This window comes from Misgurnus anguillicaudatus, unplaced genomic scaffold (assembly GCF_027580225.2).
Source record: "Misgurnus anguillicaudatus unplaced genomic scaffold, ASM2758022v2 HiC_scaffold_33, whole genome shotgun sequence".
NCBI classification, from domain to species: Eukaryota; Metazoa; Chordata; class Actinopteri; order Cypriniformes; family Cobitidae; genus Misgurnus; species Misgurnus anguillicaudatus.
In genome coordinates, this window is record NW_027395283.1 from 2108499 (window position 1) to 2132863 (window position 24365).

The 24365-nt window shown below is 40.2% G+C and overlaps 1 protein-coding gene across 3 annotated transcripts in view; it reads left to right on the forward strand.

Annotated features, from left to right (window-relative positions):
• Nucleotides 1-19432, forward strand: part of LOC129437115 (uncharacterized) — a 135223-nt gene extending 115791 nt beyond the window's left edge. Inside the window, exons 2-3 of one of the 3 annotated variants that reach the window (XM_073865898.1) lie at nucleotides 19-511; nucleotides 13705-19431. In XM_073865898.1, the coding sequence (XP_073721999.1) occupies nucleotides 19-511; nucleotides 13705-14738 (1527 nt within the window). In that variant the 3' untranslated portion in view covers nucleotides 14739-19431. Of the gene's footprint in view, nucleotides 1-18; nucleotides 512-13704 lie in introns of all 3 variants that reach the window. The other 2 variants (XM_073865899.1, XM_073865897.1) reach the window with 2 other exon arrangements.
• Nucleotides 19433-24365: the final 4933 nt, after the last annotated feature.

A 24365-nucleotide genomic window follows, 5' to 3' on the forward strand; every position in this document is an offset into this window, starting at 1 on the left:
TGTGTGTTGTGTTGTCAGGATGTGGATTGTTGTGAATCTTCAGTGTATGTGACTGATGATGGGAGTCTGGATTCAGTGTGGATGAGCAGAGATCAGAGCCGCACACCACAGACACTGCTGGACTCTAAACTCTCTGAAGAGAAATCCAGACACACACAGGACTCCGATCTCAGTCTGACTTTACTCTGTTATACTGAGTCAAAGCTCACAGACACTCAGGACACTACAGTGTGTGACAGTAAACAGAGGTTACAGGAGGATCAAACCTCCACAGAAGAGTCTGTGGATTCTGTCTGTAACGCTGGAGAACAGCAGCAGATCCTGCAGACCAAACTGAAGATGTGTTCAGTTAAACTCATCGACTGCACAAACCTCATGATGAAGATTAAAACTGAACCAACAGAAATCAACACTGAACCCACAGAAATCAAAACTGAACCTAAAGAAATCAAAACTGAACCCACAGAAGAGGAAGATCCCACTGAGGAAGATGATGATTTTATTCCATCAGGTATGTCTCCTTAATTATTGTTGTGTTTAAGTGTGTAAGCACCTGTTTTGGGTTTTCAGTCGCAAACTCAATAATCAAAAGAACAAAATGTGCAAGTTCTAAAATTTTAAAGGAGTTAGGATGGCTTTAATACTTAAAGCAATATGTTTCTGTCATAGAGACAGAGCGCAGCGCTTCATAACCTAAAAACCACGCCCACCGGGGGGAAGCAATCCAACCGTCTCCATTGACTTTGTATTGCGAGATGTCGCCGCCTCGTCATTTCTGGCTTACCCCCCAGTCACATTAGCTACAAGCGACAGAGACAGAGCGACAGGCTACCATTCATTTTCAATGGAAGTGACCGTTTGCCAGCGACAAGCGACGAGCTCGCCGGTGCGCGAGCAAGGCGGGGCCAAAATAGACAAGCAGGCTATTTTATGCAAATACTGAGCGATGCGACAAAGCGACTGCCAATCGGAGTGAAGGAGCAACGTGACGTAGGTCTGTGGTCGAGTCTGAGAAAATAATTCAAGATGGCGGAAAATGCGCATTTATGTATATATCTTATAAGTTTGGCATTTTATCTCAAATATTTTGTTACTTTTATCGAGAAATAAATACTTATAAATCCAAAAACACCTTTCTTGTAACTTAACAATACCTCTAAAGTGACTTTTGATACCGCTTTTAGAAACTAGCCAAGGAACGCCCATCAAGCGGGTGCGTGTCGCTCGGTGTCGTTCACTTTTGTAGCTAATGTGACTGTAGGGTTATAACAAAAAACTGAATAATGCCTAAAAGCTGCTGTGCGACAATATGTACAACTAACAAGCCAAAGAACCCAGAAATACGTTTTTATAAGCTGTCGACCCCCCAAAACGAGCGTTTAATGACACAAAAATGGATACAGGCAACTTTTCATAGTACTTCTATTAGTAGAACTGCGTCCACTAGGGGGAAACGTAGTCGGCGATCCACTTTATTCTCCTTAAAGACTGGGTTTTACGGCTCGACAGCTTATAAAAACTTTGACTTTTTAGCTGTACATATTGTCACACAGCAGCTTTTAGGCATTATTCAGTTTTTTGTTATAAGCCACAAATGACAAGGAGGCGGCTTCTCGCAATACAAAGTCAATGGAGACGGTTGGATTGCGTTCCGCCTGGTGGGCGTGGTTTTCAAATTTGCATAACTGCGCTATGTCTCTATAATCTGAAAACCACGCCCACCGAGGGAAAACATGCAATTTATGGCTGAATCCGATATCGCATACTTACTACTGAATTTCACTGAGTAGCCACTTAACGTGCGCTAAGACAGTACCTACGTTCGCGTTAAGTATGGACAGCATTCGCCATTTTGACGTTATCATGTGACATATGACCAGTGTTGGGGCTAGTTACTCAAAAAAGTAATATATTACGTATTACATATTACTCTCAAAAATAGTAATGCCTTACTTTACTTTATTACTCCCTGGAGAAAGTAACTAGTTATATTACTAGTTATATTACTAGTTAAATTTTTTTTCTGGACAAGAATGTTTATTTGGGCAAGCCACGGCCAAGAAAATGCTGGCTTCCTTACCATCTACTGGACGCAGGGCACAGCATTCAGAAAAACATTAAAGAGTGTGCACTTCACCGTCAAGTTATTTTTTCTTCCGTTGAACATAATAAAATATGACTGAATCTCCACCCATCGAAAATAGCTTTCTGTTGCTGGGAACCTTCCTCTGAAAAAGAGCTTGCCGTTGTTGACGCTTCCATTTTCCCGATCTTTTTTTAAGTGTGCTGCTGCCGCTCTGTGCTGCTGGCTGCCGGGTGTCGACCAATCGGTGATGGTAAATGATACCTCGTGCCAAACTTAGACCAATCACTGTTCCATTCACGCCCTCCTCCCCTTCCCTTTTGTTCTCTGTGTTTTGTGCCTTGTGTGATGAAGGTGCTACTGGCGAATGTAACTCAAGTAACTAGCTCGGGAAAACTGTAATAATATTACCATTTTCAGACGGGTAATACCTTACACTACTAGTTACTGAAAAAAGTAATATTATTACAGTAACTAGTTACACCCAACACTGCATATGACGTAGTAGACTTGTTCGAGTTCATGCGGAACCACAAGAACCGACAGGTGATTGACATCACAATACCGCGAGAGCAACACGAAATCAGACTTCTCCGTATGATTTCTGGAATCGCTCTCACGGTACTTTGATGTCATTCACCTGTTGGTTCTTACAGCGGTGCATAAACCCGAACAAACCTAATAAAATACATGAAATGTATGCGTGTGTATGAGGGACAGTTGCACTAACACCTGATTGCATCACTTGACAACTCTACTTCGGTGTCTGTTACAGATATATTACACATTATTTTGTAGTGAACAAAAATAAGTAAAACAAGCAGATTGTAATTTAATCTATTGTCATATGACAGCTGTGCTTGAATATAAACTAGACAATGCAGGCAATATGATTATATACATTTAAGTGAAGCAATCTCTTGTATTTACTTAAAACAACAGGAAACATGAATAAAAAATGAATGAATAAAACCATCACAATAAATGAAAATGTATAGAAGTGAATCCCATATGAAACAAAACTGAGGAACAGCCCTGTAACGTATCGAAATCGCCCAATTGGCTGGTCTCCGGTCGATGGCTTTGCTTTCCCGTGGCATCATGGGAAAGCTGGGATAGAAGTGTCCATCCGATGCACGCTTCAGAATCTGGGCGGACTCAGTAGGGCATCCGGGGATTTCTCGCCTACTGATTTTATGGATACTGAGGATTCCGACGTACTACTCTGTTCACGTGCTGTTTCCCCTACTACATTTTCAGTAAGTAGGCGGTTTCGGACGGTACACGTGCCTCTGAATCTCGCGAGAAGTAGTCCAAAATCCCGCTAATTCTCGTCTTCCCTTTTACGTATACTGAGGTTTCGGACATACTATTCGCTCGCCTACTGCTTTTTGCCTACTATATAGTATGGCAGTATGCGGTTTCGGATTCAGACCATCAGTCTGCAATAGGTGTGTTCGACTTCATGCGGCGCTGCGCAGACTGATCTGCGGCTGACTTAGAGCAGTGCATGTTGGTTAGTTATTTTGTCCTACTTGAGCTGGTGCTGCAGGCACGTGACTGCAAGAGCAAGTCGAGATCAGCTGCCTGAGTCAGCCAGCGCAGTTCGCGAAGAGGAGCTGCACGGTCTGTAATGACGACACAGCCGTTTCATGATTTGTCGGATTTACCGCATGACAACAATCACGTGTTTTCGTGTTTATTTTCACGCCCTCAGTTCCACAAATGCTCACAAATCTGTATTTTTATAACAGTTAAAGGTGGAATACGTAGAATTCGCCACTAGATGGCGCCAAAATGTCAATAACAACAAATGACGTAGATTAATGATGCTCTTAAGCAGCGTGGAATTATGGGATTTGTAGTCTTTAACTCAACCTCTAATGGCCAGATGCGAACGAGAAATCACGTTGATGGATAAGGTAATCAAGTCTTATAAATGTTGTGTTTAGTTATGTAAGGTTATTGTTGATTTTCAAAAACGAAATTGTTAGTCATAGATGTTACAGTATGAGTCCAAATTCGATGGTGTCTTAACCCAGCACAGAATTAAGGGTTCAAACTTACAATCTTAAATGATTTTTCACATAAATGTATTGACAGTACAAATCTTATTGTGAGGTTATGATGTAAAATTATGATAGACTGTACAGTACCAAACTCTATTAGTGTCTTATTGTTGTACAATACCTCTTGATGTGCATTATATCGTCCGCGGGAAGAGGCACTGATAACAATCTACACACTAATGTTGTGATCGATATATAATAGCATATGATTTTTGAAGAGTTACGAATTAAAACATCTCACCCGTCACTTAAAACGCAAGCAAGATCCGCATCTCTGTCTAGTTAAATGTTATCACGAACACAGATATGATCCTTTTTGTTAGTTCTTTCCAATTAAATCATAAACATTTACTGTTTTAGGTGGAATGGGCATCAGACCCACTGTATAATACTTAAAAAGTTGGCATTATTGTTTGGTTTAGGGATGCATATCAATTAATCGCGATTAATCTATAGCAGAATAAAGGTTTTTGTTTACATCATATATGTGTGTGAACTGTGTATAATAATTATGTATATATAAATATGCACACATGCATGTATAATTTTAAGAAAAAAATATATTTATATACTAAGTATTTATATTTATATATAATATAAATTATACATAAATATACAAATGTATATACATATGTAAACATTGCTTAAATATATAGATGCATGTGTGTGCATTTAACTATACAAAGTTATTATACACAGTACACACACATATATGATGTAAACAAAAACTTTTATTCTGCTATAGATTAATCGCGATTAATTGATATGCATCCCTAGTTTGGTTTGCAGCTTACTGATGGATCAAACAAGACTAATGTTTTAACATACAGTAAATTACCTGCTCCGACATAATGGTCTTTTTAAAGCGTATCTTCTCTAACTAGATTGGCTGGACACGAATTGAGGAACAGAAGATTATGGGTGTCACTGATTAAATCAAACAACCAATCACAGGTGCAAAGCCAGCAGTCATTGTCCCGCCCTCAAAGTCTTAAGTCATCTTGATCGAGCGAGCACGTGTTGTGCAGCTGCGAGAACATAGAGTCGAGCAAGCGCTCATCCCATCCCATGCATTTGTGAACCGTCACTGAAACCAGTGACACAAGTCGGCAGCACAGCTTTTGAAATAATGAGAAAGAAACTATTTTTTCAAAATTGTGTTTTTCGTTTTTTTTTTTTTTTTTTTTGAAGAATCTGTTAGTTGAGATCACGAAGAAGCCTCTCCATATTTGAGAGTTTGAAAACGGCTTGTTTTTCCTGAGATTCTAGCGTGCAGCAGGGGGCGTCATTGTCTGTGTGTATTTATATACTGTATAAGCCGGCTTTGTTTGTTTTTGCCCCCACCCCCTAAGGGAACAGCGTGGCTAGCTACTTAATGGGGATAGTTTACCCCAAAATGAAAATAATGTCATTAATGACTCACCCTTATGTCGTTCTAAACTCGGAAGACCTCCGTTCATCTTCGGAACACAGTTTAAGATGTTTTAACGTTAGATTTAGTCCGAGAGCTTTCTGTCCCTGCATTGAAAATCTATGTACGGTTTCCATGTCTAAAAAGGTAATAAAAGCATCATCAAAGTAGTCCATGTAACATCAGTGGGTTAGTAAGAATGTGTTGAAGCATCAAAAAAATGCATTTTGGTCCAAAAATGAAAAAAATTACGACTTTATTCAGCATTGTCTTATCTTACCTACGTGACTTATCTAAGCCACGTGACTGTAGTGAAGTTTTTTTTTGAAACTTACAACATGCGTCTCCCCAGAATGTAAACAAAGCTCGGCCGCACAAAAAAAAGCTGGGGCGCAAGAGATAAAAGTCAGCAGCGTCACTGTAGTCACGTGACTTCAGTTTCTTGTGCATCTGACATCATCATCTGGCGGCCATCTTACCACAGGGAGCTCGCTCACTTGTAGCATTGTATTGTACATTTAAATGACATGTACATTTAAATTAGAGATGCTCCGATCAGCATTTTTGGGGCCGATTACCGATCACCAAGATCATGATCTGCCGATCGCCAATCAGTGCCGATCACAGAATGGCAGTGGAATGGGAATCTTTTATCTATAATCTAGCAGAGTTTACACCATTTGTAGAAATGAAACTAACTATAAATTAGGTATATTCTTGTTTTTATAGAGAATCGAATAAATAAGCACAACAAATATTTTTTCTTGCAAAGAGAAATGTAATATGCCTTTAAAAAGGTTTATGTCTGTTAAAAGTTATTAAAATAAAACACTTCACAGTCTTTACTGTATGAATTAAATATACACGCATTGGAATGAAGTACAACAGTTTTTCAATGATGAGCAGAGAGTAATTTTATTTAGAGATGAATTAGGATTTAAGGCGTGGGAGAGATCGTTCTCTTCACGTGCACTGATGACAGGCTGCTGTGTATGCGTGCGGCGGGTGTCCGCAGACAAGAGCAGCTGTGAGGAAAATGGAAGTTTAAACCTTCAAAACTTTAAAACGAATGCAAGTAATAAACTTTCGGCATGAGGATGCAATTGTCCGCGATAGATATGTGTTGTATACGCTGTTTGATAGGGATGTGAAGACGCATTGCGCTGAGGACCAGAGCGCGTCCTCATAGTCCGCAAACAAAAGCAGCTGTGAGGATAATTGATGTTTAAACCTTCAAAACTTTAAAATGAATGCAAGTAATAAACTTTCGGCACGAGGATGCAATTGTCCGCGATAGATATGTGTTGTATACGCTGTTCATTTGTAGCAGATATGTGTGTGTTGCGCGTCCTCATAGAAAATGCGCATATCTCTGTAAAGGCAGAGAGGGAAATCACGTCACACATGAGCAATGGGTTACAAAATGCTTGCACTGTGTAAAATGGTCTCTAATTGCAGCCGCATCAGGAACGCTATGATGACAAAAGTAAACAGAAAAATCGGCTCATGAGATCGGCAAATTTAGCGAGTGCCGATCGCGTCATTTAATGCCGTTATCGGCCGATTACGATCGGCGGCCGATCGATCGGAGCATCACTAATTTAAATGACCATAACTTGTTCAATTTTCTACCAATTTTCAAATGGTTTGGTTTCTTACAAATATTATTAATGTGGCTATAATTCTGGATGCTTTAACACAGGGGTCACCAAACTTTTTTCTCTGGGGGCCACATAATCGTTCCTGACTGTGATGGGGGGCCGGGTCAGCTATATAACAGAATTGTATGACCCAGACCAGAATGACCACCTGCAAGCCTCATTGTGTAGTAGAGACTACTAGCCTGGCACAGCCAAAGTCCCCATCAGTAAACGGCTTTCCAAGGGTAGCTAGTAGGTGAGCTACCTTATAGCCAGTCAGTGCCAGACTGAATTGCTTTTTCTCGGAAAATTCTGCTGAATAGAATAGGATTTAGAAGATATTAGAGAATTTAAGCTATAAATATTACAAAATTGCATCTAAAATAATTACTTTTTAAAGGCTTACAATGAAAATGAATACAACAAACCAATAAGTCCTCTGAATTAAACTGGACCAACATGAACCAGAAAATGTGCATGTCAAGAGAGAATTATAGTTTGTATATAAAATATATATACTGTTTAGTGTTATATATTATAGCAGAATAAAAAAGCTTTTGTTAATACATTCTCATTATGAATTAAGCACGTATGAAGATAATTTCATAATTTTTACAACGCAATGTAAACTTTATATTAAACATAACAAGAGCATTCGTCTTGTAAACGAATTTGAAATGATGTGCTGAGTGCTGACTGTCGCGTCACATAGACGACAGAGACCAGTGAGATCTGCTTAACTCAGCCGTAAGTTTTATTTCATCTCAAATATCAAATGGTTCGTGCTCTCTATCATTAAAACCAATCACAGCAAACAGCACGCGCAGGTTTACTTGTCAATGCGGCACGTTTTGTGCAGCAAGTACGCCTTTCATCCTTTGAATCCTGTCTTCTCTTGCTTGCCCTCGCTAGCTAGCATACCCTTTGTGGCGGGTTTCGTGATGACGCACAGATTATATTCTTTCTTTACATATAATACAAACTGCACGGTCCTTACACTGAACAAAAAATAATCGTTGGTCCCCTGTTCTTTTAAAACTCTGCACTTTCTTATCAACTTTTTGTTTATTGCTAGCCATTTTGCTGTCCTTAACACTGCCAGTTATCTGCACGTGCGTTGTCTGTTACTGCTTGATCACGAGCATGTCAGGTGACGAAAATTTGGCAAATATAGTTCATTTTAAAATGAAATATATTATTTTACTTTAAAAAATCAACAAATACCAGATGCGAACATATGATTACTTTCCAAAGAACAATTACAAAAATAAAATTGCCTCACAGGGCCGGTTCAAGTAGTGAGGGGCAGAGGGGCTGGGGGTCCGGTCAAAGGGGGGTGGCAGGCCTGAGTCGGCCCACGGGCCTTAGTTTGGTGACCCATGCTTTAACATGTTTCATGAAAATTAGTATTAGTAGTTTTTTTAGTATAAGTATGCAGTGTTATAGGTACATCTTTGACATTTATAACAAACCAAACCGTTTGAAAATCGGTAAAAAATTAAGCATGTTATGGTCATTTAAAAGTACATGCACCATTAAAACACAGTGCTACGAGTAGGGATGGGTATCATTAAGGTTTTAACGGTATTACTACTTTTACCGGTATTTTAACGGTATTCTCATCGGTACTTTGGCCAATGTTAACATTTGATGATTAAGTTAATTATGTGTCTTCATTTCATTATTACAAATTAATTTTTGGGTATCATTTCTAAATAATATACATATATTTGAAGAGTTTGGTTCCAAAACGCAATAAATCCATTTGGACAAATTTTGGTAAAAACGTGTTTTCTATACCAAGAAAGTGACAAGATGAAAACAACTATTTTCTGTTACAAACTTTCACATAGCATCTTTAGGTTATAAAAACATAAAAAATTCAAATCCATAAGTTGATTTTCAAAGATTTATTATAAAAACGGATAATTTTTTCCACAAAATGCAATAAATCCATGACAAGTTTTTATTCAAAATGCTATAAATCTATTGAATCAATAGCCTATATAAATGTGCATTCATCTTTGCCATGTTATATTCATTTAGTTGACTAGTTGTACACACTAATTAAAAATATAAACATTAATGTCATTAATCAAAACACTTACTTTGTCATATTAAGATCACTGTCATTGCGGTTACTTGACGTCCTCGCTTAACGTCTTTCACAGAGATCAGCTGTAAAATGTTTTTGGTCCTGCTCGATTTTCGTTGACTTTGAGTAAAATTATGGAAAGTTTTTCATAAGATCCTCTGGGGTCAATGTGTTAGCATGAGAAGCTTGCCGCCATTGTTTGTTTACATTGCGTGACTGGTGGGCTGTAATATCAGAAATGGATTTATTGCGTTCTGTAAAAAAGGAGCAGTGGCGTTTGTCGCATTTTGGGAAAAAAGGGAGAAAAGATGACAGAATAACACGGCAGATATTGGATTTTGCGTAAAATTAATAATTTACTTTTAACTACTGACCGGATATAATACTGATTTTGGCAGTAACTCATTTTTTTCAAAAATGGCGTTTATCGCGTTTTGGAACCAAACTCTTCATTTGTTAATGCACCAGCATGGAAGCTGCAGAAAAAATAGGCTATTTATATGTAGGCTATTTTGTAAACTAACTTGAAGTGCTATGCATTTAGCCAAATAAATGTTTACATACTGATTTTTCTTTATGTGGGATTTAAAAAAAAGTAGAAAACGCCATTTCTCCCAAAAGAAATCAACAGAATTTCAACGTAAGGTAAGCAATCCAATTAGGGAGATTGTACATTCATATTAAATGACGTGAACAACGTTGATTCAACATGATTTTAGCATGAGAACAACGCACACGTGAGGCAGGAATCTCCTGTGTTTGTGTCTGTCTAATTGCATTTTTTATATGTTGAGAACTGTTCATCCTATCAACTTCAGGCAAAGAAAGTAAAATTTTGTATTTTGGTGCAATATGGACTCGCGACACGCGGGCAAAGCTTATGCTCTGAGGACAGAATACTGCACTAGTAAAATAAAACACACTGACTGTTAAGAGCAATACTTATAATAAAGTAGCCTAAAACTTTTGAACAAACAAACCACTTCCTGATCAGAAATTAGCAGCAGACACAGAGGTGAAAACAAAAACGTCACAGGCCGTTTTCTCATCTTGAAGATTTTTTGAATCCCTACCTTCAAATCGCCACAACTTCTCCAAATCCTATCAGATTTCCATGCGTTACACATCGTTGGAAAGCTTAGAAACTGTGAATAACTTAAAATGTCCCTAACTTATATAACTTATATGTGTCCCTACTTTCCCTGACCGGTCACATTTGTGCGCGCTGAGCAGAGGTGTGCTCAGAAAAGCGTCCTTGCGCAAATAGTATTTTGCGTATAGTGTTCTGCACTCTCGTATCTCTTGCTCGCGCGACTTTTGGGTTTGATTAAACGGCATAAAATTACCTCGTAACTTGAGAGAGAGAATGAATGTGTGCACGAGAGAGAGAACCAATGTGTGCAAGGGAATCAGGAAAAGCCTTTAACTTGTGTTGTAGCATAATTATCATGCAATTCTCAGTATGTTTAAGAAAAAAATCATGTTAATTCAGTGCAAACATGTACAGAGATTTTCACTGATGTGTTATTTTATATTCATGTGTGATTTTATGTTGGGTCAGTACAAAGGCTTGATGAAATAAATAATCTGTGTGGAAAATGATTAATGACAAAATGCAAATGGCGAATGCCTCGTCTATAAACTGCTTGCCATTGTATTTAGGGAGCTGCAAATAGTTGTAGGCTATTCCTATGCATACGGCAGCTGTTATGATCACTGGTAGGATTAAATAATGCCGACGTGGTTCCGTGGTATTTTTAGGAGTTTTATTCAGCGATCACCAACGATCAGGCTGAGGTTCAGAAAAGAATAAAAGAAGCCATGCGCATGTGGTGCAGCGCGCTTATTTGTCCAGGCCATAACCATGGAATTTTTTGTTAAACTAAGGTAATACAAATTGTAATCAATCTGCCAAAAACCGTCTTTTCAATTGTTATTGGGCTTATTTAGACTTGTTAGTGCAGTTAGAACAGCGTGTTTGGCGCATTTGCGGGTGGGTGTGCGGGTGTGAGTGCGAGTGCGAGTGCGAGAGTGCGAGAGTGCGAGAGTGTGAGAGTGTGAGTGTGAGAGTGTGAGTGTGAGTGTGAGAGAGTGTGAGTGTGAGAGAGTGTGAGTGTGAGAGAGTGTGAGAGTGTGAGAGTGTGAGAGTGTGAGAGTGTGAGAGTGTGAGAGTGTGAGTGTGAGTGTGAGTGTGAGTGTGAGTGTGAGTGTGAGTGTGTGAGTGTGAGTGTGAGTGTGAGTGTGTGAGTGTGAGTGTGAGTGTGAGTGTGAGTGTGAGTGTGTGAGTGTGTGAGTGTGTGAGTGTGTGAGTGTGTGAGTGTGAGTGTGAGTGTGAGTGTGAGTGTGAGTGTGTGAGAGTGTGTGTGAGAGTGTGTGTGAGAGTGTGTGTGAGTGTGTGAGTGTGTGAGTGTGAGAGTGTGAGAGTGTGAGAGTGTGAGAGTGTGAGAGTGTGTGTGAGTGTGTGAGTGTGTGAGTGTGTGAGTGTGAGAGTGTGAGAGTGTGAGAGTGTGAGAGTGTGAGAGTGTGAGAGTGTGTGTGTGTGTGTGTGTGTGTGTGTGTGCGGGCGGGTGTGCGGGCGGGTGTGCGGGCGGGTGTGCGTGCGGGTGTGCGTGCGGGTGTGCGTGTGGGTGTGTGTATATATGTGTATGTGTATGTATGTGTATGTATGTGTGTGTATGTGTGTGTATGTGTGTGTATATATGTATATATGTATATAGTGAAAGGTGAGAAATCAGCCCAGAAATACACGGGAAGAGCTGGTCAATGACCTGAAAAGAGCTGGGACCACAGTTTCCAAGGTTTAAATTTATGCATGGCACGGAAGTTTTCCCTACATAAACCAGCACATGTCCAGGCCCGTCTTAAGTTTGCCAATGACCACATGGATGATCCAGAGGAGTCATGGGAGAAAGTCATGTGGTCAGATAAGACCAAAATAGAACTTTTTGGTCATAATTCCACTAAACGTGTTTGGAGGAAGAAGAATGATGAGTACCATCCCAAGAACACCATCCCTACAGTAAAGCATGGGGGTGGTAGCATCATGCTTTGGGGGTGTTTTTCTCCACATTGGACAGGGCAACTGCACTGTATTAAGGAGCGGATGACCGGGGCCATGTATTGCGAGATTTTGGGGAACAACGTCCTTCCCTCAGTTAGAGCATTGAAGATGGGTCGAGGCTGGGTCTTCCAACATGTCAATGACCCAAAGCACACAGCCAGGATAACCAAGGAGAAGCTCTGTAAGAAGCATATCAAGGTTCTGCCGTCTCCAGACCTAAACCCAATAGAGAATCTTTGGAGGGAGCTCAAACTCTGTGTTTCTCAGTAACAGGCCAGAGACCTGACTGATCTAGAGAAGATCTGTGTGGAGGAGTGGGCCAAAATCCCTCCTGCAGTGTGTGCAAACCAGGTGAAAAACTAAAGGAAACTTTGACCTCTGTATTTGCAAACAAAGGCTACTGTACCAAATATTAACATTGATTTTCTCAGGTGTTCAAATACTTATTTGCAGCTGTATCATACAAATAAATAGTTTAAAAAAAACATACATTGTGATTTCTGGATTTTTCTTTTTTAGATTATGTCTCTTACAGTGGACATGCACCTACAATGACTTTTAGACCCCTCCATGATTTCTAAGTGGGAGAACTTGCAAAATAGCAGGGAGTTCAAATACTTATTTTCCTCACTGTATAAATGAATAGGAAATGTATAATGTACAACCATGCTTGTCACATGTATTTTCTCCTCAAAAGTTAACCTGCTTATTTATATTTCTGATATATGTGGAGGTAAATAGACATTTGATCCAATTGTTTGTGACATTTATTGGAAGCTGTATTTTTATAAAACATTTTTTTTTTGGGGGGGGGGCAGTGAAAACTTTGGCAGGGCAAGTGAAAACCTGAACCACTGGCCTGACCGGGCCAGTATAAAAAATATTTGTGTTGAGCCCTGTATATTGTTTTGTGAAGAAACACAGCAGGCTATTATATTGTTTATTGAGGAGGCACTTTTCAACAGAAAGTGTCAATCACATGATCATTTGATATGCAGAAGCAGCGGTTAGCAATGCACAGCAAACGGAGTATGTTTGAAACAGGCTTAAGGCTGATGAAAAAAATCTGTATCAGCACTAAAAAAAATCCATATTGGTCGATCCCTAATTTTGTCTCTCTCTCTCTCTCTCGTGCGCACAGACTCTGTCTCTTTCGCACAATTTGGCTCCCTCTCTTGCAGCATTCGCCTCACATTTGTCCACAACTGCGGCTCATATTTGTGACACCTGTCTTCTGTCTATACATATGTGTGAATCTAGTAAAAGATACAGAATCTCAATTAGTCATCCTTCTTTGTGTAAATAAGAGTGAAAAGACTATTTAATTGTTTCACTTTTCTTTCAGATGTGAAGAGCGATTCATGTCTGGATATAGAAATAACATCAAAAGAGCGACTGACAGCACAAACTCTTTCCTGCATCACCTGTGGAAAGACATTCAGCTCACAGAGACATTTAGAGAGACATGAGAGAAAACACACAGAACAGAAACTCTTCACCAGATCTGAGATCAGCTTTACTACCTTACAAGAGAAGAAACTTCATTCAGAAGACCACAGAGACAAGAAGAAGAAGAAGAAAATGCAGATTCACTGTGAGCAGTGTGGGAAGATTTGTGTCTCTTCCTATAAACTAAATATTCACATGAGGACACACAGTGGTGAAAAGCCTTTCAACTGCACTGAATGTGGAAATTACTTTAAAACCAAAGACAATCTTAAAATTCATAAGAGACTTCATGCAGGTGAAAAACCTTTCAAATGCTCTCAGTGTGACAAGACTTTTTCTCAGTCAGGTCACTTGACAGCCCATCAGAGACTTCATACAGGTGAAAAACCTTTCAAATGCTCTCAGTGTGACAAGAAGTTTGCTCAGTCAAGTCACTTAAACACCCATCTGAGAGTTCATACTGGAGAGAAACCTTATCACTGTAGTGTCTGTGGGAAGAGTTTTAGTCAACAGGCTAGCTTACTAAATCATGAGCGAACTCATACAGGTGATAAACCTTTCAAATGCTCTCAGTGTGACAAGACGTTTGCTCATTCATTTGCCTTAAAAGTCCATCAGAGAGTTCATAAAAGAAAGAAACCTTACGTCTGCTCTCAATGTGGAAAGAGCTTCTCTAATTCATCTCAATTAATAGTTCATCAAAGAGTTCACACTGGAGAGAAACCTCATCACTGTAGTGTCTGTGGGAAGAGTTTTAATCAACGGGTTCACTTACTAAATCACCAGAGAATTCATACAGGTGAAAAACCTTTCAAATGTTCTCAGTGTGACAAGACGTTTGCTCAGTCATGTTCCTTAAAATCCCATCAGAGAATTCATACTAGAGAGAACTTTAATAAGGTGACACCAAAAACTTGTATAAAGTTTTAAATATTGTTAAAAGTTAACAGTAAAATAAGAACAAATAATCATATTATGAGCAATATCGGAGATAAATACAACAGAACAAACATAAAAATGAAATAAAACAGTGCTGTTCAGGTTTTTCAGATTGATCTAACAGTACTGTATTATGGAGGACGAAAAATGACTTAAAAGTCCCCTATTTCAAAGCTTACTAGAGTTTTATTTTAAGTTGTGAAGTCCTTAAAGGGATAGTGAATGCAAAAATGAAAATTCTGTCATTATTTACTCATGTTGTTCAAAGCCTGTATAAATTTATTTGTTCTGATGAACACGAAGGAAGATATTTTGAGGATTGTTCGATAGTGAGATACACAGTTGACATAATGTTACCCATAGAAGTACACTAAGGTGCGGTTTCTCGGGCAGGGATTAGACTAGTCCTAGACTAAAATAAATGTAAGGGCTGTACAAACTGAAAACAACTTGAACGGACATATCTTAAAATACATCCATGCCCTTTGTTTTGCCTCAAAATGCACACAAGTAATGTTTTTAGTAACGCATGTTTATTAAAACTAGTTATATTTCCTAATTAAACTAAGGTCTAGTCCTGGCTTAAGCTAATCCCTGTCCGGGAAACCACCCCATTATGTTAGTTTCTATACACTCCATGCTAGGTTAGTAAACGTCTCTGGTATGTAACCCAGGTTCCCTGAGAAGAGACTGAGATGCTGCGTCGGCATAGCAATGCTTTGGGGAATGGCTCGGAGTGACTGATCTGAAGCATGTGTAACACATAATCAATAATTCGATGATTTAGGGGTATAATAAGGAATCCCATACAAACACACACACTACCAAGTGCCAAAGCAAGTGCTTACAAAGATGCAGAAAGTACGGCATGGAGACGCAGTGTCTTGTTCCCTTCTCACGGAACCAGTGTTACATACGTAACCTGAGACATTCCCTTTTGAGGAACTCGAGCTGCGTTGCCATAGCAATGCTTTGGGGAACGAGATGCCCACGTTTTCATAATACCAAATGCCTGTAGCATGTATAACTGAACACAGTCAAGGCAAAAGAACCTGGGACACTAAAGAGGGTTCTAGGTCTAAATTATAAAGTCTAACAAAGGTGAGCAGTGAAGACCAACTGGCCGCATCACATACGTCCCGGAATGCGTTCCACTCCAGTATTAGACACGCACTTGCAAACTTCCCTAAACACTTCCCCTCGAGGGAATCCCTGTCACCATTTTGAAGTGCGTCCCACTTCGTCAAGTGGACAAGGGAAGTTTATATGGACAGACCCTTGCTCCCTCAATTTTGACCAAGGGAGCAAGTGTACTTCATATGTACACTTCAGGCAGCTCTATTTACCACATTGCAACACGATTGTGACGTCACTTCAGAAGCTCGTGCTTTGCACAGTTCAAATGAAGGAGGGGGCGGTCTCCACTTTTCATTTGAGCAAGGGCGATCCATTCGAACCTACTTCAAATGTTCCAGCACTAGTGGGCACTCGTACAACGTAAGCATTGATGTACATCCGAGTGAACAAGACTGAGGGAAGTTAGCGAGGGAAGGTCATAAAAAAATTAACTGGAACGCAGGGCTGCAGTGAAGTACCTGATTCTAGGGCCTTTGCGGCAGCCATACCGTGGGTAGAGTGGGCCCTCAATGACGGGTGAGGGTATGCCCTGATGTACATAAGCCATTGAGATAGCATCCACTATCCATCTACTCAAACTCTGCTTGGTTGCCGGAAAACCTTTTCTGGGTGAACCAAAGCACACAAATAACTGCTCAGACTTCCTCCACTGAGCAGTCCTGTGAACATATGTATCCAGTGCTTGCACAGGACACACCACATTTAGCTTTTACTGGTCCGTGTTCCTGAATGTGGGAGGACACAGGGCCTGCAGAACAATGGGCCTCGGCACATAGTTAAGCACCTTAGGAACATAACCTGGCTTTGGATGTAGAAAAGCCTTAGCCATCCCTGGTGCAAACTCAAGACCTGCAGGGGATGCTGACAGGGCCTGAAGGCCCCCCACTCGGTTTAAAGAGATAATGGCAGAAGGAACACAGTCTTAAAGGCCAGAAACCTATCTGGTAAAGACTCAAGTGGCTCGAACGGAGCCAACAAGAGCCCTTACACACAACCGCAGGGTCCCAGTGCAGCTAGCAGGTTGCAACCTGCGAGTGCCATGAAGAAAGTGAGCCACTAATGGGTGTCTTTCCACTGATGAGCCTTCCACAGGAGTATGGTAGGCAGAAATTGCTGCCATATAAACCTTAATGGTGGAAGGAGTAAACCCATCAGAGAAACGCGTGATGTCCTGTGCCCGGTTGCATGAAAGTCCTTAAGCTAAGAAATCCCTTAAATATAAGGTTAAGGGTGCCCTTGATAAAAAATGGGTTGCAAGTAGAACCCTTAAGTGAACCTTAAGGCTGTCAAGAAGTATTAACCCTTAAATGCTAAAGTATTACCTTAAGTTCTGCTATGCGTTGCTACGAAGTCCTTAAGTCCCATTTTCCCTTAAAAACTTAAGGGACTATAACAGGTCCCTTAACGTCACACCCAATGGCTGATTTTATGGTTATTTAAGAAAATGAAGTACCAACGTGCATTTCTAACGTTCAAAATAATCCCTTCAAGAAAAGTGATGTGCATTTATTAGGAGAATAGCGGTTTGATCGTCTGTCAATCTAAAGTGTTTCCAGTTTGAATTTCTTTCAGGTTTTATACACGTGGCACTTTACAGTCTGTTATTTGCGATGTTTCATTGTACACACATCCGCCATCTGTCGAGCGTTGATTTGTTTACGCTGTGAGATTTTGTAACTATAGCAACGCTTCTCTGCATCCGTGTTTTGGCAGAGACTACCGTAAAATACTTAGTATAAAAACTTAAGGTAAGGGTGACAGTTAAGACCTTTGCTGCAACGCTCTTAAATAAATCCCTTACCTCAGGGATTTTTTCCCCTCAGGGAAACCCTCACTTAAGGAGTTTCATGCAACCGGACACTGGGATGCAAATCTGGATGAAGTTTCCACTTCCCCGGGGATGTCTGTTGTCTCGACAGGGCATCTGCCACATTAAGGTGGCCTGGTATGAAGACTGCCCTCAGCGAGTCCAAAAGTGTATGGTAGGCAGAAACTGCTGCCACTTATATCTTAAAGAGGGAGTAATCATATGGTCTCCACAACCTCAGTTGGTAGCATCACATACTTCCAAAGGAGTATGGTAGGCAGAGACTGCTGCCACCTAAACCTTAAAGTTGCAAGGATATAACCCAACAGAGAATTGCTCCTGCAGAAACCTCAGCACCACGTTGGCGAGGCAGTTGACTGGGTCTGTCAGGTGAGCTGAACAACAAGAGGTGAAGTTTTTCCAGTTAAGGCCTAAGCTTTTTACTTGAGGGAGGTCTGGAGTAATCATATGGTCTCCACAACCTCAGTTGGAAGCATGTCATCCTTCGAAATAAATATGGTAGGAAGGGACTGCTGCCACCTAAACCTTAAGAGTGGAAGGAGTTAAGCCAGCAGAGAGAATTGCTCCTACAGAATCCTCAGCACCACATAACCCAGTTGACTGGGTTTGTCAGGAGTAAAGTATGGTCTCCACAACCTCAGTTGGGAGACCTGAGCCTACGAGCCTGGCCTCCTCAGAAGCCAAACTGACGGCTACTATATCTCTGGCAAGCTTCCTCCAGAACTTCTGTGGCAGAGTGATTGGGGGAAAGAAGAGAAAGCCACATTGGGCTGTGTGTGGTGTCCTGAGACGCAAACAGATCCACCTGTTGTCACACGCCAGTAGCACGCACCAAAAACAAGCCTTAGGATAGAAACCCAAGGTTTTTTTCACACCATTAGAGCACGCAGGCAACGATGTGTGACTTTTATTGCAGACCTCCTTAGTAATTTGTTCAATAAACCACCGATATGATGTCTGGCTGGACAAGCACGTGATGTCTCTTCAGGTCTGTAAGGAAATGAGAGTCCAATCCATACCACCATCATTCCCAAGGCAATTTAAGTACCATAGCCGATGATGAGTTTCCCAGCGATTTGTGACTTTGATCATGCGAGACGGGTTTCCCCTCGCGGAAAACCCTCCCGTGTTGAATGGAGACATAAGCTCTAATGTAAGGAATCAGTTCTCAGATCTAATTGCATCACAATCGGTTTAAGTCACAGCAAAGAAACTGAGCTGCATCAATGAACAATTACAAGTCCCCTCCTTTTTTGGAACAATAAAGTAATGGCTGTAAGCTGTCTTTTCTTTCATGTGGAGGTTCTACAGCCTACTGCACAAGAATGTGTTCAAGCTCCACTACTGGAGCCAGCAGGTGGAGGTTTATTGCGGCTGCCTGTTGTACTACGCACCTAAGGGAAGCAGGCACCCTAAATGAGGTGTGAGCTGCTTTGCTTCAGTAAGAAATAGTAAGTGCCGTGAACTAAGACGTTACCCGCCTCAGGAGATGATGGTCTCGAATCGTAACGCATAAGATCATTATCTGAGTTATGGCACACAAGCAGCCGATCAGGAGAATTAATGCTGTGCATAGCTGTACTAGCAACACACAGCATAGACACACAATCGCTGTTTGACTCATCAAAGAATGACACACAGCTCATGCAGGCTGTGACAGGCAAGATATACATACATAGCCTACACATACAGGTGTAAATATATACTTATAATATTATTACTATTATTATTATTATTATTATATGTATTTACATCTAATACATTCAAACTGTATAAAGAGGCTTCACGTGGAAACTCCACGTTTAGCCTTAAACAGTAGGCTACCATAGGCTAATTATAAATATACCATAATATATATCCATCTCTCCGGAAATAGACAGCTGAAATGTGACTCTCACGCAGGGCACCTTCCTAATCAGGTGATATAGAGTCACATGCAGGCGGTGATACCGCCGCCTGCACGAAATCATATTGTGACTCCTACGAGTGCAGTCACCGTTCTGCCTCAACAGAAGTGGGAATGGATCCGTGAGGGCGCAAGCCTGACATTTCTCAAAAACCAACTGTGCGTGCTGCCCTGTAAGACACCTACATATGTGTAACATTGTCTGTGATGTTGTGCCGACAGGGAGATACACATACTTGAACTTCTTAAACATACGTCAGATTTATGCAAACGTACACGCAGTCACTTGCTGAGGCACTAAAAGTGTTTGTATGGGATGGCTTCTTATACCCCTGGTCTGCACTGCATCCAGCCTATATCCAATCATCAAATTATCGATTATGTGTTACACGTGCTTCAGATCACGCCGAGGGGTTCCCCAAAGCGTTGCTATGGCGACGCAGATTCGTCATAAACCCTTACACCTGTGTGGCTTTATTAATTGTACTGTAAAGTCTAATTTCTTACTGTTTCTTGCTTTGTCATGTTTATTGTATTAGTTGATGATAAAGAGAACAAAACAACTTTAATTTCTGTTGATTATTTATTGTGTAATGCAATTGTTTAAGTATTATTATTATAAATTTAATAAAAGTTATCGCATTTAATTTGTAAAAAAATGTGAAAATAACTGACAACAAGAACTAACAAAAGTGTATAAACGTACATTTTTGGTGTTTACTGTCAGTATCTTTCAGCTGATTCCAGTTAAAGCTGAAAGTATACTAGGGACATCCACATATGCGCGCGGTGCGCCGTCCACTTTCCGTCATTTTGGTCATCAGGAGGGTGGCCGTGGACGGTGCGCGTACAACAGCAGATGCGCGTGAAAATATTTAGACAGGACACTCCACTACAAACAATTATAGAAAGAAAATAGACAGAATTTGCACACACACTATCGTTTTTCTTCTTTAATTTTTACTTCTTCCAAAAACAGAAAGCTGTGGAGCATTTTCGTTAACATAATGTTTAATTCCTGTTCTTTGTTGTCTTGTTGTTTGTTCTAAACTGTGTTTGCAATGGTGGATCGGTTACTTTTTTCACCTATCCTAATGTTTTAATGTACTGTAAATGTCACCAAATCAGTGCTGCCCTAACAGCCTGGTAGAGTAATAATTTGAATAAGAAATCATTTGTATTGCGTATAGTGTCGAACGCGGCCATCCGCGTGTAGCCGCGGGGAGTATTCTTGGAAAGCTGCGTGGAAGCATGCGCGCGCAAGCCGGATGCGGATGCTTAAAAAAAGGTATAGCCCATAGATATGTATAAAGGCTAGATGGCTCAAGGCGGAGTCCCTAACGGCATCACCTGGCGGCCATCTTACGACAGGGCGCTCACTCACTCGTAGCATTGAGTTTAATGGTTCAGGTACTTTTAAATGACCATAACTTGCTCAATTTTCTACCGATTTTCAAACGGTTTGGGTTTTTACAAACGTTATTAACGTGGCTATAATTCTGGATGCTTTAACATGTTTCATGAATTTATTTTTTATTTTTAGTATAGGTATGCAGTGTCATAGGTACATCTTTGACGTTTATAACAAACCAAACCGTTTGAAAATCGGTAAAAAAATAAGCAAGTTATGGTCATTTAAAAGTACCTGCATCGTTAAAACTCAATGCTACGAGTAAGCGAGCGCCCTGTCGTAAGATGGCCGCCAAAATGCGGACGTTGCACTCAATTGGCCAGCAGCACGGACGAGCCATCTAGCCTTTATATACATATCTATGGTATAGCCTACCCCGGCCTTAAGCCTTCGTTTCCTGTTGCATCATGGGAAACGGTGAGTGAACGAGTGTACATCAAATGTACCTTCAAAATCGGAGTGCATTGTGGGTAAAAAGTAGTGAACGAATGTAGGGAATGAAGTTGTTTACTCGGGTTTCGGCCCCCACTACAAAATGGCCAACACCATAGTGCACTATGCACTATATAGTGGATAGAGAGCGGTTTCAGACACCGCTAGAGAGTAAGAGATTTTAACCTCACCATGTTTAAGTAAATAAAAAACAGACAGGGCTGGTGTCTGTATTTTAAGAAAACAAACATCTGGTTTCAAACACATATTTTAACAAAATCTGTGGCTACTAAAGACTTTAGTGTTACAAAACAACACATTAGCATCACATAACCATTTACAATATAATTATATGAATTATTATGATATACGTACGGGATGTCCCTCATTTTATTTTTGACTGCAACGGTAATCTAACCAGTGACTGATACAACTGGCAAAAAACATCAAAATCCTGCGAGAGCGATTTGAGAAATCATACAGAGAAGACTGCTATCGAAATGCTCTCGCTGTATTTTGATGTCATCCACCTGTCAGTTGTTGCAGCGCCTCAAGCATCAGTGCTTGTCAATCTTGTCAATGGCCTCTGCATCTCTTAAAGCTTTTAAACCCATCAACCTCCAGCAATTGAGGGAGGTGATTGACAAGCTCAAACCCTCCTATTGTCCTAGTGACATAATCCATCCTAAATTTTTAAATCAGATTTTTCACACACTTGGTCCAGGCTGTCTTTGATAAATAAGTGCCTGCAAACTGGCTCTGTTCCTGCTGATCTTAAAATTGTCACCGTTACCTCTTTACTCAAGAAGCCATCACTAGACCCCTCAATCCAAAAAAACTTTCGACCTATCTCTGTCCTGCCTTTCATTTCAAAAATTTCGGGGGAAAGTTGTGTTAAATCAACTTCAAAGTTTTTTGAATACACATTGTATTTATGAGATTTTTCAATCAGGCTTTAAATCTGCTCACAGTACTGAGACTGCCCTTCTGCGTGTTTTAAATGATATCTGTCTCTCTACTGACTCCGGAGACTCTGTGATTCTAATTCTTCTTGATTTACCTGCGGCATTTGATACTACAGACCAGTGTTTCCCAACCCAGGTCATCGGGCACCCCCTCCCAGAAAGTTTTAGATGTCTCCTTATTTAACACACCTGATTTAACTCATCAGCTTGTTAGGGACACATGTTTACTATTTTAGGAGGAGGCTGATGAGTCGTATCAGGAGACATCTAAAACTTTCTGGGAGGGGGTGCCCGAGGACCAGGATTGGGAAACACTGCTATAGACCACTCTCTTTTATTATCAAGGCTTGAGGTAGGTCTAAAAGGAAATGCTTTTGAGCTGGTTTCGGTCATACCTAACCGATAGAAAGTTCATAGTGAAACTAGGCAACTTCAAATCCTCCCCTGCCTTGCTATCCTGTGGCCTTCCACAAGGCTCTATTCTAGCTCCTTCTCTATTCTCGTTATATATGTTACCCCTAGTGATGGGAGAAACGAAGCTTTTCGAAGCTTCGAATCAATTGAACCAATTGCTTCGAAAATTGGTTCAGTTTTTCCAAGCAGTTCGAAACACCACACACGCTGGCGACCCCTGCTGGTCAAAATAGTGTAAAGCAGATATGGCCAAACATTTTACACTTTTTTTTACAAAATAATAGCAAGATTTTTATTAAAATATGTTTAAAAAATTATTTAACTTAATTAAGACATAGTTAAAAGTGTATTATGTGTTTTTAGTTTTATTTAGGGCAAACAAATCATTAAAACTAACTACCCTTTTAATTATGCACATTTTTGTCATTAAATCTGTCTATAAACAATAAATAGACAAAATGGCAGCGTTATTAGTCAGAAGGATAAATGTTTTATGAACTTTTATAATAAAACTGACCCGAGTTCACCAAACATATTAGACACTGGTCATGTGATCAACTCCCCCTAGTGGTGAACCATCGGATTTTCGAAACGTTTCAAAACAGTTATGACGTAATGAAGCCTCGTATGCTAAAATCACGTGACTTTGGCCAGTTTGAAACACGCTCCGAACCACTGATTCGAAACAAAAGTTTCATAAATGTTTCGAAGCCTCATGAAGCAGTGCTTCGAAAACGACCATCACTAGTTACCCCTGGGCTCAATTCTCAGGAAACATGGTGTATCCTTCCATTTCTATGCGGACGACACACAAATCTATCTACCAATTAGGAAAAATAATCCGACTGCAATTTTATCTCTTCTATAATGCTTGGAAGAGGTCAAATTGTGGCTGGCACAACATTTTCTATTCTTAAATGAAGGAAAGACTGATGTATTGAAGACTGTGTTATGCACTGATTACTATTACGGATCTAAATCACCTTAGAGGATTATTTACCCAATTAATGTCCAGGGACTAGGAGAGGAGTAACGACACCAGAGTCAGGGATCAGATTTACTGAATGTATTGATTGTTCAAATGATAAAATGAACAACTTATTCACAATGTTAACAAAACATGAATACTTCTCAAATAAAACAGCGTAGGCCTACGCAAAATAAACAATCAGTATAACAATAAACTTTGATTCAAGAAATACAATTATGTGATTGCAAATCAGGCAATGAGGTGGTGAAAATGAGAGCACTCAGTCTTTGCAAGTCTGAAGTGTTCCAAAAAGTCCACTTAACGCAAGGAGGGTACAGATTTGGTCAAATGTTAATCCTCATACGCGATGTCATCACATTGAAACTCAAACAGGTGGTTACATCCTCAGTCTGCATCCTTATTTGGTCCTGAGAGGCTTAATGTGAGGTGATATTAACAATGATGAATGTATCATCGTGTGCAACGGTGTTCCATAGAGACAGAGCGCCGTTATGCAAATTTGAAAACCACGCCCACCGGGGGGGAAATCAATCC